This window comes from Hypanus sabinus, chromosome 7, assembly GCF_030144855.1.
Source record: "Hypanus sabinus isolate sHypSab1 chromosome 7, sHypSab1.hap1, whole genome shotgun sequence".
NCBI classification, from domain to species: Eukaryota; Metazoa; Chordata; class Chondrichthyes; order Myliobatiformes; family Dasyatidae; genus Hypanus; species Hypanus sabinus.
In genome coordinates, this window is record NC_082712.1 from 35,552,306 (window position 1) to 35,569,486 (window position 17,181).

The window sequence follows — 17,181 nt, forward strand, 5'->3', positions numbered from 1 at the left end:
TTTTATTCTGATCCCATACACAGATCATGCTGGGGTGTTAAATGTGAATAAAGAATGTACTGATGTCAGCACTGACTTGTGTTGTGCTGTTAAGTCTGAAGGTTGTGGGCTCGCACTCCATTGAATGATGGAGTACAATTCATCACCGCCTTTAAAAATCATAAAGTATGTTACACTTTTCTATTTTAAGTCCCTTTAGTAAATGGCATTATGGATTTGACTCAAGGATCCAATGTCAAATACGAGCAATAAGCAACAAATCAGTAACAAATCTTCATTGTAGCATCAAGGACGTGATTCACAAGCCTTCTTCCAATGAAATGCACTGCCTGGTAAAGTGGATTTTGTATTGCTGAATAAATTTTTTTTTAAATCAAAATGTAAATGGGTGGAGAAAGAGCAGAAGTGTGAGACTAAATAGCTGGCAGACAAGCACAAACACAGTGTTCAGTTCAGCCAATGCTCCTGTGCAATAAATTTCCAGAGACTTCAACTTGGGTGTGACTGGGTGATGCACCATCAATAACTCTCTCTGAGACGTGAAGGCGAGATATCGGCTTTTATTGACTGGAAGAAAGAACAAGCAGTAGTTGACCACCATACTACATCCTGGAGACTGAGAGGCCGTGCTCAGGCCTCAATCGCCTTTATACCGGGGTCTGTCGGAAGAACCACAGGAGTAGTCAGCAGGGGGTGTGTCCAGACAGTTATATGTAGATCACCACACTGGGTGATTGGCAAGCCACTCTTGAGCCTTAGGTGTGATGCATGTGTGATTCTAATACATGACTTCAGTCTGCATGGGCCTGATGTTTCTCATCTTAACATAAATTCACAGCATATCACAATCAGTTTTAGTATGCGTACAAATTAACCACAAGGTATTTAAAATAAACTACATTCTTCAATAGGCTTCATACACTATACTGAAATTTTGAACTCTCAAAGGAACCTGACATTGTCATTGTCAGAATTTTATGTGAAAGTGGATAAGGTGACAGAAGTAGAGCAACTGAAATGGAAGATTTGGAAACCCAGATGGTTAAAGTCATAGATGTGTTCACTCTTATACATATATATGAGAAACCCCGGAAGTGCAGGTTGACATGTTAAATAATTGAAAATGATACAATAATCTTAACATGCTTGATATTCTAGAGAATGCAAAGGGATTTATCTCTCCTTGTCGAATAAAGCAGCCTGGAAGCTTGCAGTTTGAAGATTGAACAGCAAGATATTTATCATAATGTCAAGCTCATCTTTATTTATCCTGATTTATGGCAGAGTCCCTTCACTCTTCCAAAAAGTTCGAAATGAATGTATGTCATATCTTGTTTATGTTATTCTGATTGAAAATACACATCAAAAAAGATGATTGATCTCTGAAGTCCTGTGAGAGGGCCAGCAAGTTGTTGTGGTGAAAATCAGTGAAGGGTTTCTGGTTGCTTATCCTTCATCGGGTGATTTTCTGGCATCAGTGTGAGAGGCAGGAAGTAAAAGCAGAAGGTGAAGAGTGAAGCTGGGTAAGCATGCGGAAGTTTTCTCTTTCAGGTGAATAGTCACTTTCTTCATCAGTCCCAGAAGCTGGAGTGCAGTTACATTGAATCCTTAATGTAATATTACCTGGCAGCCTTTTGAGGGCTATTTTTACTCAAAGCCCACAAAGTAGCTTTGAGTATGTTGCTGGGTTCAGGCCTCCATGCAAACTGGACCATTTTTATTGATTATTGACCCCCATGTATGGATATTTGAGAGTTATCTGTGCATAATTGGTAAAGCTTAAAACAGATGCCTGCATTAATGTCTTTTTAATCAAAGACACAAGATTATTTCTTAGCTGTATCCAGTAATGGATCAGTCGGTCTTTATGAGATGTCTTCTGGAAGTCCATTTGTCAAACATTCATATGATACTTAAAAATTGTTGAGACTTAATCCATGAATTTCAGTGCTGGATTGTAGAAGCTCGAGTGAACAATTTTGCACAGGCAGGTGGTATATTCTTTCATACATTTGTACCTTCTGCCTGATGAGAGAGGGGAGAAGAGTGAATGCCTGGGGTGGATGGGATCTTTGATTATGCTGGCTGCTTACCTGAGGCAATGAGAAATAGACAGGGTCCATAGAGCAGAGGCTGATTTACATGATGTACTAGCTGTGTCCACAACTCTCTGCAGCTTCTTGTCACATGCAGGGCAGTTGTTATTCTAGGTCATAATGCATTCAGATAGAATGCATTCTACAGTGCACAGGTAAAAATCAGTAATGGTCAATGAGTACATGCCAAATTTCATTAGCCTCCCAAGGAAGTAGTTGTTGCTTAAGATTAATCAACTGAGCTGGCATGATTTTACTGGCACATGGATCCCAATGACTTCCTGTTATTTGTTAAGCTAGGACTAATGTTTGGCATTGACTTGCAATTTTGTTGATGTGCATGAGGAACCACAAATTTCTGTTGCCAGATCTAACCCATCCAGCTTCACATAATACACAGATTGACCAGTTAATCATTAATAGTTCTCTAGAATATTGACCCAGCTAGTTCAAATATTGGACAACAAAAACTAAAACCAATTCTAAACAAATCCACCATTACCTGATGGACCTTGAGATCTCAAAGATATCATGCTTATCTTCTCCCCAAAGACAAAAGAAACAACTTAGCTGTTAGACTTCTGTTGATTATACTTTTGACTCCTCATTAGGTAACGAGTACTAAGATCTTTGGATCAGCAGAGCAAGGAGCAGAATAAAATGTAAAAGCTGTAAATATGGATGTGGACTACTAGGTGAAGTGTTGCAATAGGTGGACTAACTTTGTTATGCAGACTAGGGAAGTATTGTAAGTTTTCTAAGACTTTCTTCTACCATACTCTGTGGGTCAACTATGTAAGGAAGCAACTGGATGGGGAAAGAAATCTATTGCCATCTAGCAGAAGGTAATGGAACCTCCAATGTGCATTATTGTCAAAGAACAATAATGTTCCTGTTGGAAACATTCATCTGAGGTGTGTTATTCCTGACTACTCTGCGTGTGTCAGTCTTGATGGTCCCCTTCATTTGCTACTATTTTCTGAGCTAAATAGATTTCATATGAACATCTACTGGCTATGCCAGAGATTTTCACCCATTATTCCCCAAGGGAAGATGTCACAACAGTGGGCCATTCTCTCACTGGTTACCCAGACACACTTGAACAGTACCATCACAAATGAAATATTTTAACTGTCTCAAGTCTATCTGCCATTGAAATTGGATATGTATCAGAAGACTCCAGAACTGATAGGTTTTAAGGTAGTGGGGCCTGTATTAAAAATGCTGCTAAACTATTGAACAGAATGTATAATTGATTCAAAGAAAAACTGTTTGTATTTCCAGGTATGGAATCATTCATGCAGGTGGGATTGGAAAGTATCTTACTGATTGGATCATGGGTGGAGAACCTGATTATGACTTGATAGAAATTGATCCCAATCGCTTTGGAAAATGGACAACAATCAGATATGCAGTTGATAAAGCAAGAGAATCCTATGGATTCAACAACATTGGTAAGAGGTATTGCTGGGACTGGATATATCTATGGAATAAGGTTATCTTTGATCATTTTAATTAGTATTTTTAATATTAGATTGGAATAAATATGATTATTTGGTTTATGTCTACTTTTGATTGTGTTTCATAATTACAATAAAAATATAAGGATCTTCATGCTGACATGCATTCATGCACTGAAGCTCTTAATTGGACTTTTGAGATCTTTTAGTATAAAGAACTTAAGTCGCAATGTCAAAGCATTATTGAGTTAGAGTTAGCTCATTTGTTAAGTTTGCAATGAGTCAGTACCCACTTCATTGACAGCTTGGCTGATTAATTAGGCTTGAAGTGTTCAATTTTATCTTGAGGGTAGAGTCCTATTTTTTCATGTCTCTGATATCCTTGGTCAAATATCCTTGATCTCAAATAGAATGCTACATCAATCCCATTTATAAAACTAATTTACTATTTTGTTTTATATTATTCCTCTCAATGAATTTTAATTTGTTGTGAAGATCAAGTTTATCCAAAAATACTGTTTGCATACTAAGCACGCTTCATCTAGCTACCCTCTTATACATAAGTAAAAGCTTGTTAATGTACTCACCTTTACCTTCTAATTTTCCTCTCTTTGTAGTGCAACTTCATTTGGCTTTACATTGTTTAAAACTATTGTAAATGCTACTCTAAAACATTTTTACAATTGAATTATCTTCACTTTATTCTTCTTAGAATGTCAATCATGTATCTTTGCTCGCTTCCATTCATATTTATTTCTGTCTACAATCTACTTTCCAATTTACTTGCACTATTGTACCTGATGTTATGTTTTTGACACTGTTTGGATCTATTTATTAAAATTCTCCACTTAAAACCATATGTTTAGTAAGACAATGTTTCTAACACTAATTAGCATTCACGCACATGGTTTGGTCAATAATTATATTAATATTTGTAGGATCCATCTATGTACAAACTGACTTACCATGCCTCCTCCACAGACACTTCTACCCCTTTGCTCATCCTCATTCCCTAAAATAAAGACAAGCACCACACCCCCTCTTGAAGGGTTCACTACATGTTGCTTTACAAACCCTTCCTGGATGCATTTAACAAATTCCATCCTATCCATGTCCGCTACACTAAGGCTATATGAGTCAGTAATGGGGAAGTGAAAATCTCCTGCTATTTCAACTATATTGCTTTCATATCCTGCTGCCAGTTGTACCTTTATTTGTTGTTCTTTGAATAAGAAGGAGTTGTGGGTATTTTAATAATAAAATGCAAAAGGATTTTGACAGAATAGGTATAGACAAACCGGCCCCTTTCACAGATAGGCCAGGAATTAGAGGAACTAGGATGAAGGAGATTGGTAAGAGAGCAGAAAGTGACATTTGAAGACCTTTTTAATGAGAGTATGGATCTGGAATGCCCAGGCTCTCTGGGTAGTACAGACATTCAGAGGGAACTCACTATTTAGTACAGTACACCTCAGAAAAGGTCCTCAGCCCCTGATATTGTGCAAACCCTTTAACGTTCTCCAAGATCAACCTAACCCTTCCCTCCCACATAGCCCTCCATTTGGAAGGAAAGATATACCTTGTAGGCTCATTGGTGAGGATAAGGGAATGAGTCTAGTGGACTGATTTCACAGAGAGTAGATAGGAATTTCTGTGCTGTGGTATTTCTGTGATTCTGTGAATCCATTTTGAAATAAGTTTCTTTTTAATGTAGGTCAGCATAAATCCATAACTGTTATTTTTATGACAAAACATATAGTCCTGCCTTTCAAGTATGTATGAAGTAAAGTTAAAGTGAAATTGTTACACCCTGAGTAGCAGAGATCAAGGAAGGATATGACAGGAAGATAAACTGAATGATGATCAAGGAGAGAGATTTACACAGTTAAGAAAACAGAAAGACAGTAACATTTAGAAGAGAGGAATACTGCAGTTGCTGGCAATCTGAAATTAAAATAGAACTTATAGGTATTTCTGCTAAAATGTGTGTATTCAGAAGTGAACTGGTGAATTGGTGATTGTGATTGATGAACTAGGGAACACTATTTGTATTAAACAGGCCAAATTGGTTATAACACGAGTTTGAATAGGAACCAACCTCTGAATAATCATTGTCTCTAAAGTGCACAGGTTGCCAGTTTGACCACAGAAGGCAATTTATGAAAATTACCTTTGGATATTGGCAAACAATATCTTCCATCAGTGCTTGTGCAGTGATAGTCTATTAAACAGTATAACATACAGACATAAGTATTTTTAGCTTGTAGTAACAAAATAAGCTTGCACATATTAAAAACACCTTTATTATTGAAAACCCTGCAGGAAAAAGAAGGTTTGTTATTACGAACCTGAAACTCTCTAGCCCCAGCGTTATTTTTCCCATTGGTACACAATAGTTTTTGTAATGCAGTTTTCTGTAACACAGGGTTTCTTAGGAATGCAACTGTCATGTTGCAGCAGAACTACTTGTATTTGAAACATTAAGTCAGTCAAGCACATCTGTGGCACTGACACTGGCATGTTTGTGTGTTTCATGTTTAAAATGAATGATATAATCAATATTAGGATCATCAACAACGTATTAGCAAATTGTGTGACAGATTTTCTTATTTATTATTTAGTTGGATATCCCAAAGAAGAGAGATTTGAAGGACGGCCAACAGAAAGAGTAAGTGGAATTTATGAAACGTTGAAAGACAAGGCATCCATGGGTTTCCATGCAGGCTGGGAGCAGCCACATTGGTTCTACAAACCTGGAGATGATGCTGGATACAGGTAAGCAGCTCAATTGTGAATGAGTGTTAGAGGCAGTTTAAACCCATGTGTATTCAAGTAGAAACAAATCGGGCAGAAACTATCAAGCTTTCAGTCCTTAATGAACATCTCAGTATTGAGTATTGCTGGCAAGATAAAAAGTGATTTAATAAAGCAGTGTATAGACACGGTACATAGCCAGAACTTTTATAAGCCACTGACTCAATTCAGGTTATTGTTTAAAAGCCAGATGCATGGTAGAAGTAACAGTTTTATCTTAAAAGAAGTGTATGCTCTGGAAACCAAAGGATTGTTTAAACAACAAACCGGTCCAAATATAAAATTATATTAATTAATTTTTGAAAATACAGTCAGCTGAAAAAAGACATCAATTTTGCAACTCTGTTAGCTAAATAAGGAAAAATCTATTTTCTGGAAAGATAGATTGGGTGTATTTTCTATCATGATATCAGTGCTGCTATATTTGTGATAGGGCAATAATGCCAGCTACATAGGTGAATTAACAAGATCACCTTTATTTAAATGTTTATAAGCCTGCTCCTGGAAGTCCACTTGGGAGCTCTCCGCGGGATGGAAGAAGGTAGGAAATCTTGTGCAGAAAATTGGTGATGATGTCGATAGCACTGCTGATGGTAAATGGCACCTGTGATGCCACTCCATCATTCTCAGATCCTCCCTTCTCGAGGCAACTTCCCACACAACAACAGGAAATGAAACGACTGTCTTTTTAACTCCCTCCTTTCCATCTAAATGCTGCTTCCAGTGGAAGTAGTAATTGAGAACATGGAACAGTACCGCACAGCAAAAGGCCTTTCGGCCCACAATGTTGTGCTGAACCAGCTAAAAAGTAAATCAAAAACACCCAAAAACTAATCCTTCCTGCCTACATAATGTCCATACCTTTCCATCTTCCTCACATTCATTGCCTATCTCAATTCTCTTAAAAGCCTCTGATGTATTTGCCTTTATCACCATACCAGGCAGCGTATTCTGTGTATCCACCACTCTCTGAGTAAAAAAACTTACCCCTCACATCCCCTTTGAACCTACCTCCTCTCACCTTCAATGCATGCCCCCTAGTATTAGACATTTCTACCCTGGGAAACAGATACTCCCTTATGCCTCTCATAATCTTATAAACCTCAGTCAGATCTCCCCTCACCTGCCGCTGCTCCAGAGAAAACAATCCAATTTTGTCCAGCTTCTCATGATAGCAGGCATTCTGGAAAACCTCTTCTGCACCCTCATTCTTCCTATAACGAATATAGACCAGAACTGTATGTAGTACTACATTTATTTCATCAAATGTAGTATATTGCATCCCATGTTTGTAATGTGGTCTCCTCTAATAAAACAGAAAAAGCTGGAAATATTCAGCAGGACAGGTAATCCGTGGAGACAGAGAGATGGAGTTGGCATTACAGGCTGATGCCCTTTCATTTGAGCATAGACCTGAACCAGATTGGATGCCCACTCAGAACATCTACCTTCAGCATGAAGAAGCGTCCCTCAGCTTACAGTTGCCGATCACTTTAATCCTCTGTCCCAGTCGGAATCTGACCTCTCTCCTGCATTGTCCCAGCATAGCTCTTCATGAACTCGGAAAACATGCATCTCATATTTCCCATATCTGCTTGTGGCATATAAGGAGGCCATTTGGTCCGTCAGATATATGACATGATCTGACTCTCCACATTACAACTTTCTGGGCTTGGCACTAAATTTCACCACTCTAGATAATCAAATATTCTGGCTTTGTGTCTCATAATTCCAACATTCAATTTTATTTTATATCTCTTTGCCACTTAATTTCAACTGTTATTATCTTGTATCAAACCAGCCCAGGCAAACAGTACCTGTTGTTCCTTGCTGGCCTCTATCACTCAGCCGGTATTCTTCATTCAATCTGACCTGGCCTCCAGCATCTTACATACTTTCCCTTTTACTCTCTAGTTTCTCCCCCTTTGAAAATTACTTTATTTCTACACTTTTCCAGTTCCAATGAAGAAAACATCATCTTTGCCACCAATTTCCACCCTGCCCTTAAATTCACTTGGTCATTTTCTGATACCTCTCTCCCTTTTCTCGATCTCTGTCTCCATCTCTGGAGACAAGCTATCTACTGATTTATTTTATAAAGCTACTGATTCCCACAGCTATCTTGACTACATCTCTTCCCACCCTGTCTCCTGTAAGAATGCTACTCCCTTTACTCAGTTACTTTGTCTCTGCCGTATCTGTTTCTAGGATGAGGCTTTCCATTCCAGGACGTCAGAGGTGTCCTTCTTTGAAGAACAGGGTTTCCCTTCCTTTATCATTGATGCTGGCCTCACCTGCATTTCCTCCATTTGTGGTCAGCCCATCTTCCCACTGCCTTAACAGGGATGGAGTTCCTCTTGCCTTCACCTATTGCATCACAAGACTCTGCATCGAACACTTCATTCTCGGCAACCTCTGCCATCTTCAGCAGGTCCCTACCACCTTTACCTCCCCCCTCCCCAAACACTCTGCTTTCTGCAGGGTTTTCACCCTCTGTGATCCCCTTGTTCATTTTTCCCTCACCACCAATCTCCCTCCCGGCACATATCCCTGCAAGTGACAGGGATGGTACACCTGCCCATTCACCTCCTCCCTCTCCTCTGTTCAGGGCCACAAACACTCCTTCCAGGTGAGGCAACATTTCACCTGTGAAGCTATTGGGGCTCTCTACTGTATCCAATGCTCCCGTTGCGGCCTCCTCTTCACTGCTGAGACCGGATGTAAACACCAGATGTAACTTTTTCGAGCACCTCCTCTCCTTCTGCAAAAAGCAAAATTCCCGGTGACCAACCATTTTAATTGCTATCCCCATTCCTGTTCCAACATGTCAATCTGTGGTCTCCTGTTCTGCCACGAAGAAGCCACTCTCATTGTGGAGACGCAAAACCTCTAATTTCATCCAGGTAGCCTCTAACCTGACGGCATGAACATCGATTGCTCCAGTAATTTCCCCCACTTCCCTCTTCTTTTGTTCCCCACTCAAGGCTCTTACCTCTTCTCCTCACCTGCCCCGGTGCCCCTCCTCCTTCCCTTTCTCCCACGGTCCACTCTCTCCTATCAGATTCCTTCTCCAGCCCTTCACCTTTTCAACCTAGCACCTCTCAGCTTCTCAATTCATACCCCTTCCCCCACCCACCTGGCTTCAGCTATCTACCTCTAGCTTGTCCTTCTTCCTCTAGCCCCCCCCACCTTTTTGTTCATTTCTGTAGATGCTCCCTAACCTGCTGAGTTCCTCCATTTTGTGTGTGTCATTCTGAAATACAAATTCTGTTTGTCTACAGATGCTGAGTGTCCCCAGTCGTATTTTCAGCAACTGTAGTACTTTTTAAAAATTATTGTACCTTTTACTTAATATGGAATGTGTTCTTCTGCTGTGCTTTATCATTTCTGACGGAAAACATATCCAATCAAATTACATGTAGGAGATCATAAAGCCAATCATCTCAGCTCCTTCTCAGTGCATATTGAAGTACAAAGAATAACCTTATCTGGAATGTTACTAAAAGAGTGCATTTGAAACTTGCAAGGAGTATTCACGTTGTTGCCCATAGGGCAGCATTGAAGATCCTCCAGTTCTCGTGCTGTTCAGAGCTTCCTTCATCGTGTCAGTAGCTTCACTACTGTCAGTCATGCAAGTTCTGGGTAGAGACTTATGGTTACCATAGCACTCAGCTAGCTGTACATGGATACTTCATTGCTGTCTCCAGAACAATTCTGTTTTACCAGTCAGGGTTGCGAGCCCTGAGCTGAACCTCTGAACCTGGAGGACCAGTGGACCACTTTTAGTCTGGCCTCTACCCTTTGGCCTGATTGGCATGGGTGACCCTACCCAAAGGATAAAGCCTTGACTGCAGCCACCATAGCTCTCCGGGTCATTGAGACACACAAGCCTCCAAACCCAACAGCAAGATTGTGGCCCTCTTGAAGGAATCAATTGTAAGAGAATTACTCTGAGATTTAGGTTATGGAAACAGAAATGTTTTAAAACAGGACGTGAGAGGAAAAGTGGAACTTTGGTCATTCCACCCTTTCATTATAGGGGAGGAGGGGCTTGAACCAAACTCACAAACTTGTGCAGTTCCTGTCACTGTCCTTGTAGTATATCAGTTACTGAAAACCAGTGAAAGGGCTCTCCATTGACTCTGATAGTTTATTTGATGTGTGGTTAGCCACAGGAATCAGAAAGTGATTTAGTTCTTAACCTGTGTTAAAGTAGGTGGTGTCCTCCAAATAACAGTATGTACCCTCTAGCTGGCCTCAGTTTCTATAAATTGCAAAGGGAAGGTTTGATGGGGGTTGTTAAACCCTGTCTATCCAGTGAAATTCGTGATCTTGCAGCTGCAGTATGTAGAACATAGAATAATATATCACAGGAATAGGCCCTTTTGCCCACAATGATTGCGTCTACAATGACGCTGATTTAAACTAGTCCCATATGCTTACACGTGATCTATATCCCTCCATTCCCTGCCTTGTCATATGCCTATGTAAATGCCTCGTTAATGTTGATGTCATATTTGCTTTCACCAACCCCAATGCAGCACACTCCAAGCACCTTCTGTGTTTTAAAAAAAATCTTGCCTTGCAGATCTTCTTTAAACTTTTCCCCCTCTTACCTTGGATGTACATACTGGGAGAAAGATTCTGACCTTCTACCCTATATGTGCCTCTCGTAATTTTATACTCTTCTGTCAGGTCACCTCTTCAGCTCCAAAAAAAAAATTCCAATCCAAATTTGTCCAACCTCTCCTTGTAGCTAATACTCTCTATTCCAGGCAACTTCTTGGAGAACCTCTTTTGCATCTTCTCCAAAGCCCCCACATTGTCCCTGCAATGTGGCAATCAGGACTGCACACTATATCATGCATGGCTGAACCAAAATCTCTATAAATATTGGTTGAGGGCAAAAGAATGCTGATATTTCCACTTGACAAACTATATATAATGGCCTCATGTGTTAGGGATCTTCAGCCTGTGGGACTTGGTATCATCAGTGAGTCAACAAAGTAAAAAATTGAAACCTTACTCCCAAATGTAGTTTAGAAATATCAACTCATAAGCTGTTAAAACAGAAAATTTTAGAAACACTTGGCAAATCTGCCTCTATTTTTAGAAGCAAAGGCAGAGTTACCATTTCAGGACTGAGACCATTCATTAGAATTCCAGTCAGTCTGATTTTCACATCATCCGGAATTTTTTCAGGTTTAATTGTATATTGCTTTTGCACCTCCAGTCCATGAACATGAATTTTTAAAAAGTTTTAATAAGTTTTTTTTCTTTAAAACTTAATCTATTAGTTATAAATTGATTATTTCTGCATTTGTATGTTTACAGATGAGTTAACTATGTCCCAAGACAGGAATATACGCTCTGTGGTTCTATGGAGGACAGAGAGACAAAAAGAAGAAGAGGAGAAGCGAGAGAGAGAGAGACCTTTTCCTTGCAGCTTTATGTGTAAAAGCTTCTATAGTTAGAAGGGGATGCTGATAGACTATAGTGGGGGTTTGCCCAATAAAATGTAAACTGTAGGAATCTGGCCTTAGAACTCCATGTCCATGACAGTCAACATATTGAATGTACAGAAGTCTTTCTTAAAAGAAATCCATGCTTTATCTATTTGTATGATTGGAATTTGAATGAAAATTAGGATGATCTTTAGAAGAAAAAAGATACGAAGGTGAAATCCATTTGGTAGAGTCTCAAAATCCCCCTCTGTCACCTCACATTTTTTCCTTCTGCGAAGTTTGGCCATATTTCACTCTTGACATAATGGTGAGTGAGTGGGGGCTATTTTTGAATGGATGAGGAGACAAAGAAGACTTCCTGAAGGTGAGACGAGAGCAGCAGATACAATCCCTGGGCTAGGTAGCTTACTTCCTATTATTCTTCATGGACTTCATACTTTCTAAAATGTTTTTCATGGATTGGAAGGGAATGAATGCCTCCCAACAACTGAAGAAAAAAGAGAGAAAACAGTGAATTGTGACGCAGTTAGTTTATCATCAGTAGTGGGCAAACTGCCAGAGTCTGTGATAAGTTAAACAGTACAGGATATTTATAAAATCATAATATGATTAGGCACAGATTACACATATATCAAAGGGAAGTTATGTTTGACAAATCCATTAGAAGTTTCTACTAGTGTAAATTAGGAGGAACAAGTGGATGTAGTGTATTTGGATTTCAAATAAGCTCCTGTAGGATTGAGTAAATCTATTATCCTGGATTCAGAATTGCATTACAGACAGAAAACACAATATAAATAAATTGATCGCTATTGAGTTGGCAGGATGTACTGTAACTAGTGGAGTGCCACAAAGATCAATGCACTGGCCTCGGCAATTAGTAATTAATGCCAATGACAGGGGAATGGAATACTAATATTTGCTCTTGATACAAAGGTAGACTAGAATAAAATGTGCAAGAAACATACAGAGAAGCTCGGTGAAGATACGTATAGATAGATGAACTGCAAAGTGACAAATGGAGTACAAGATAGGGAAGTGTGACATTATCCACCTCGTAAGGTAGAATGGAAAAACAGAATATTTCTTTTAAGTATGAGAACCCTATAAGTAATGGTACTCAGTGATATTCAAGTGCCTTTGAACATGAATCGTAGAGATTTAACATGTTTAGGAAAACAAATCGCAGATTAACCTTTATTACCCCATCACTCATTGATCAGAGTAGCCAGCCAGGGTATTAAAGGAGCTGGCTGGCATGTCAGGGGAGCCAGATTGGGGCTGGAGGAGCTGCCTGCTACTCAAAGGCAGTGAAGTTGGTGCACAAAGGCAGGATGTAGTGTAACCATGGGTGATTGCCTTGGATGTTTCTCGCAAGACTCTGTTGGACAGTGATGATACAAGATGTCCTAGGACTGTTTCACTGTGTGGTGGGGAGGCAGGTGGCAGGGAAGCTGCATTGTCTCTGTTGTAACAAGGACTAGGCCTCAAGCCACAGGTTTGCCTGCTGCTGCAGTCCAGGAGTGGAGATGCTGGAGGCAGTGCAGTGTGGCGTCCATGCACAGTTGGGGACTGGCCTCTCCCATTGTTGCTGCCCTCCAGTGTTCCATCGGTGGAATGACAGCTAGTTCGCGCATATCTGTGCAGTGCCGGGAAGTGTTGGGAACATTAATTAGTGGGACATGTCGCTCAGGGCTTGATTAGATTTGATAAAAATTAAAATGGCTCTGAAGTTTTTTTTTGGGATCCATATGGATGTATTCTCTTTAGAATATGCTATTTCAAGAAAGAGAATTTTTCTTTTTGCCATGTTCTCTTCTACCCAAAGGCCATAGATTTTCTTGCCAGAAAATAGAATTGTCTGAGTGGCCATCATATTTAATATGAACTTTGGCAGGAAGTAGCAACAGGATTTCAACATTACCATATGCAATGACCCTGACCTCAACAGTTGTCCAAAGAGGTACATTTGCTGCGGATTAAAGTGAAGAACAGGATGTTATCTAATCTCCCTTTCCTTAAACCAACATTTCTGTGATTGAAAGAAACATGCACAAAATGCTGGAGGAATTCAGCAAGTCAATTGATAATGTCTCCTATTATTGTCTAAGCAAAGCTCATCTTATTCTGCATAAATCTTGGATCAAATTACTTTATAAAGCCTGGAAATTGTACCACACAATTGATTGATTATTGAGAGAACCAAGGTAATTATTCCAAGAAAAATCTCAATCCACTAATGCATAACTTCCTTCTTGATTTCCTTTTAATACTTTTATTTTACTGCTTATTAAATTTATTGAACTATTCACTGTTCTAATGCAAAAAAAATGCAATGAATGGCTGAATTATTTGGAATCAACAAGTAATTGATTGGAATCTAAGACTGAATTGCTTGCATTAGAAACAATTACAATATTTTCCACAATGAAAAATCTGTCAATAAATTATACTAAGTAAGTATTGTAATAGTCCCAAGATAATAAGGAAGAACGAAGACCACAAACATTGGGCGGAGTACAAGTTGGATGCTGGTTATCCCCAGGGAAACATAGATCTTATTGAATTTAACAGCAGGACCTTAGGATCATTTTATTCTCTATCCCACCTTCTAGGCAGTCAAATCTTGCTTTCTATGATACTTTTGTTAATTCTCTGCACATCTGAGCGTGTTTCCACTGTTGCTTCTCAATTTGCAGAGGAGTTTGGGTTGAGTAGTTCATTCAATCTCAGACATGTCTCCTGATCTCGAGTGCAGCATCAGAGAATTTACTGAAGTCTGGGCTCAGAATCTCAGGGTGAATCCAATTCAGCAGTTGCTTCAGATGCAGATACACACACAGACAGTCTGACCATCTCAAAAGAAATGTAGGCTGAATGTCCTTCCATTTGGAGAACTGGTTCTTCGGGTAGAACTGGAAGGATGATTTTTGCATCCGAGTTAAATATGAGTGCTTGGGAAATCAGTAGAGTTTTTGGTCTGTCCTTGTTACGTCTGAAAACAGAAAATCCTTTGCAGTACAAAAGAAAGATAATGAGTCCACATTAGTAATTATTTTTCATCATTGTTAGATGCACTTTATCATGTGCCTCCTGTACCTAGTAAAGTGGCCACTGAGTTTATGTTTGGGGTCTTCTACTGCTGCAGTTGATCCACATCAAGGTTCGACGTATTGTGCTTTTCTGCACACCACTGCTGTAACGTGCATGTGGTTATTTGAGCTACTGTCGCATTCCTGTCTGGCCATTCTCCTCTGACCTCTCTCATTAACAAGGCATTTTTGCCCACAGAACTGCTGCTTGCAGGATGTTTATTGTCTTTCTCACCATTTACTGTAAAGTTTAGACAGTGTAGTACATGAAAGTCCCAAGAGATCAGCAGTTTCTGAGATACTCAACCGCTCCATCTGGCACCAGCAGTCATTGCACGGTCAAAATCACCTAAATCACATTTCTTCCTCATTCTGATGTTTGGTCTGAACAAGAACTGAACCTCTTGACCATGTTTTCATACTCTTATGCATTGAATTGCTGCCACATGATTGATTAAATATTTGCATTAACAAGCAGGTATAAAGGTATACCTAATAAAGTGCCACTGAGTGTTTGCTTTAATTCAGAACATTCTAGTTGACGCCAGACGCTTGTGGTTTCAGGTCCATGTCTAGAAATGCCAGTACAGAACTATAGGTTGAGACAAGAGTGCAAAATTCAGATGAGCTGTCTAGACTGGTGTCCATTTATGAAGGAAGTACTGACAGTGCCCTTGAAAGTAAAAGAAAGCAGCTGATGCTGGAAATCTGAAATAATAGAGCATGTTGGAAAAATTCAGCAGGTCGGGCAGAAAACATGGAAAGAGAAGTATATGTAAGATTCCAGGTTAAAAACCTATTGTCAGAACTGGGAAAGAGAGAAACAAGTCAGTTTTGAGTTGCTGAGAAGGTGGAACGGTTAGTTAAGCCCATCACCCCTACTGGGCCGCTAACAACAGCTCACCAGAGTCCTCTGTCCTGGGCCAGACTTTCAAGTTGTCCTCAGGTGTAGCTCATCTACTTGGTGTCAGCTTCAAGGTCAGCAGATCCAGAGGATTTTCTTCAGACAGCTATTAATAAAGATCTGCACTTTACTAATGAGAGTCCTTGTTGTCCTCCAAGTCCCCACCCTGTACGGAAGAACTGACCAAACACTGGAGTTGAATAACCTGATCTTAGTGGGCTGTGATAGCTCCTTTTAGGGCCAGATGTCCTTGAGCTGGATGAAAGCTGCCTTCGCTATGCCAGTGTTTGCCTTGACATCTGCATCGGTGCCGCCCTTCTGCCAATGACAGTGCCCAGGTAGGCGAAGACTTCTACCTCCTTAAGTGGACTTCCTTCGAGAGTGACTGGGCTGATGTAAACTGAGTTGATCTTGAAGGCTTTAGCTTTCTCTTTGTGGATGTTAAGCCAACGTGCTGATGTGGTTGCCAGGCCTGTTCTTTTTTCCTGCATTGGCTTGTGGGTATGGAACAGGGCGACTGTATGATCAGCGAAGTCCAGCTCATCCAGTTGTTTCCAAAGAGTCCACTGGATCCCATTCCTTTCCAGTGCTGTAGATGTCTTCATAATCCAGTCTATGATGAGAAGGAACAGGAAAGGGGACATCAGGCACTCTTGTCTGACTCCTCTCTTCGCCTGAAAGCTGCTGGTGAGCTGTCCACCTTGGTTGACTCTGCAGGACATTCCCTTGTATGAATTCCTGGTCAGTCCGACCATCTTGCCTAGTACTCCACAGTGCTGCAGGATTCTCTACAGGTTCTCTCTGTCCAGGTGGTTGAAGGCTTTTTCATCATCAACAAACATGATGTACAGAGATGAATTCCACTCAAATGACTGCTCAACTATGATGTGTATTGTGGCTATTTGGTCAGTACATGATCGGCTCTTGAAAAGGAAGCCCCCCCCCCCTTTCCTGTCAGGTGGGTTTAGAGGTGTGGGTCTTTTCAGCAGATCTTCAAGTGTTCAGCTGCTGCTCTGTTCCCACTATGGCCTTTCCATTCCTGTCCTTGACTGGCCTCTCAGGCTTGCTGTACTTGCCGGACAGTTTCCTGGTGCTGCCGTACAACTTCCTCATTGCCACGTCCCACTGCTTGTTTTGCTTCTTCAGCCAAGTTGTGTATATAATTGTGCTTCTCTGCTTTAACATTCTTCTTCACTACCATATGAGCATACCACTCCTGTGCTTTGGCCTTTCCCACTCTACTCCTGCTGTTGTTCATGACTGCTTTCTTCTGTCTTCTGTCTTTATCTAGTGTAACATTTCAGGTGAGATCTATTCTTCCTGCTGGTTCTTTTTGGCACCTTGTACCTC

At 40.3% G+C, this 17,181-nt stretch overlaps 1 protein-coding gene across 2 annotated transcripts in view; it reads left to right on the top strand.

Annotated features, from left to right (window-relative positions):
• Nucleotides 1-17,181, top strand: part of dmgdh (dimethylglycine dehydrogenase) — a 112,218-nt gene that overhangs the window by 62,723 nt on the left and 32,314 nt on the right. For both annotated transcript variants that reach the window (XR_009513072.1, XM_059974464.1), the window contains exons 8-9: nucleotides 3,381-3,550; nucleotides 6,178-6,331. Coding sequence is in view for 1 of the 2 variants with exons in the window: in XM_059974464.1 (XP_059830447.1) it covers nucleotides 3,381-3,550; nucleotides 6,178-6,331 (324 nt within the window). In the remaining variant the exon portion in view is untranslated. The remainder of the gene's footprint in view (nucleotides 1-3,380; nucleotides 3,551-6,177; nucleotides 6,332-17,181) is intronic.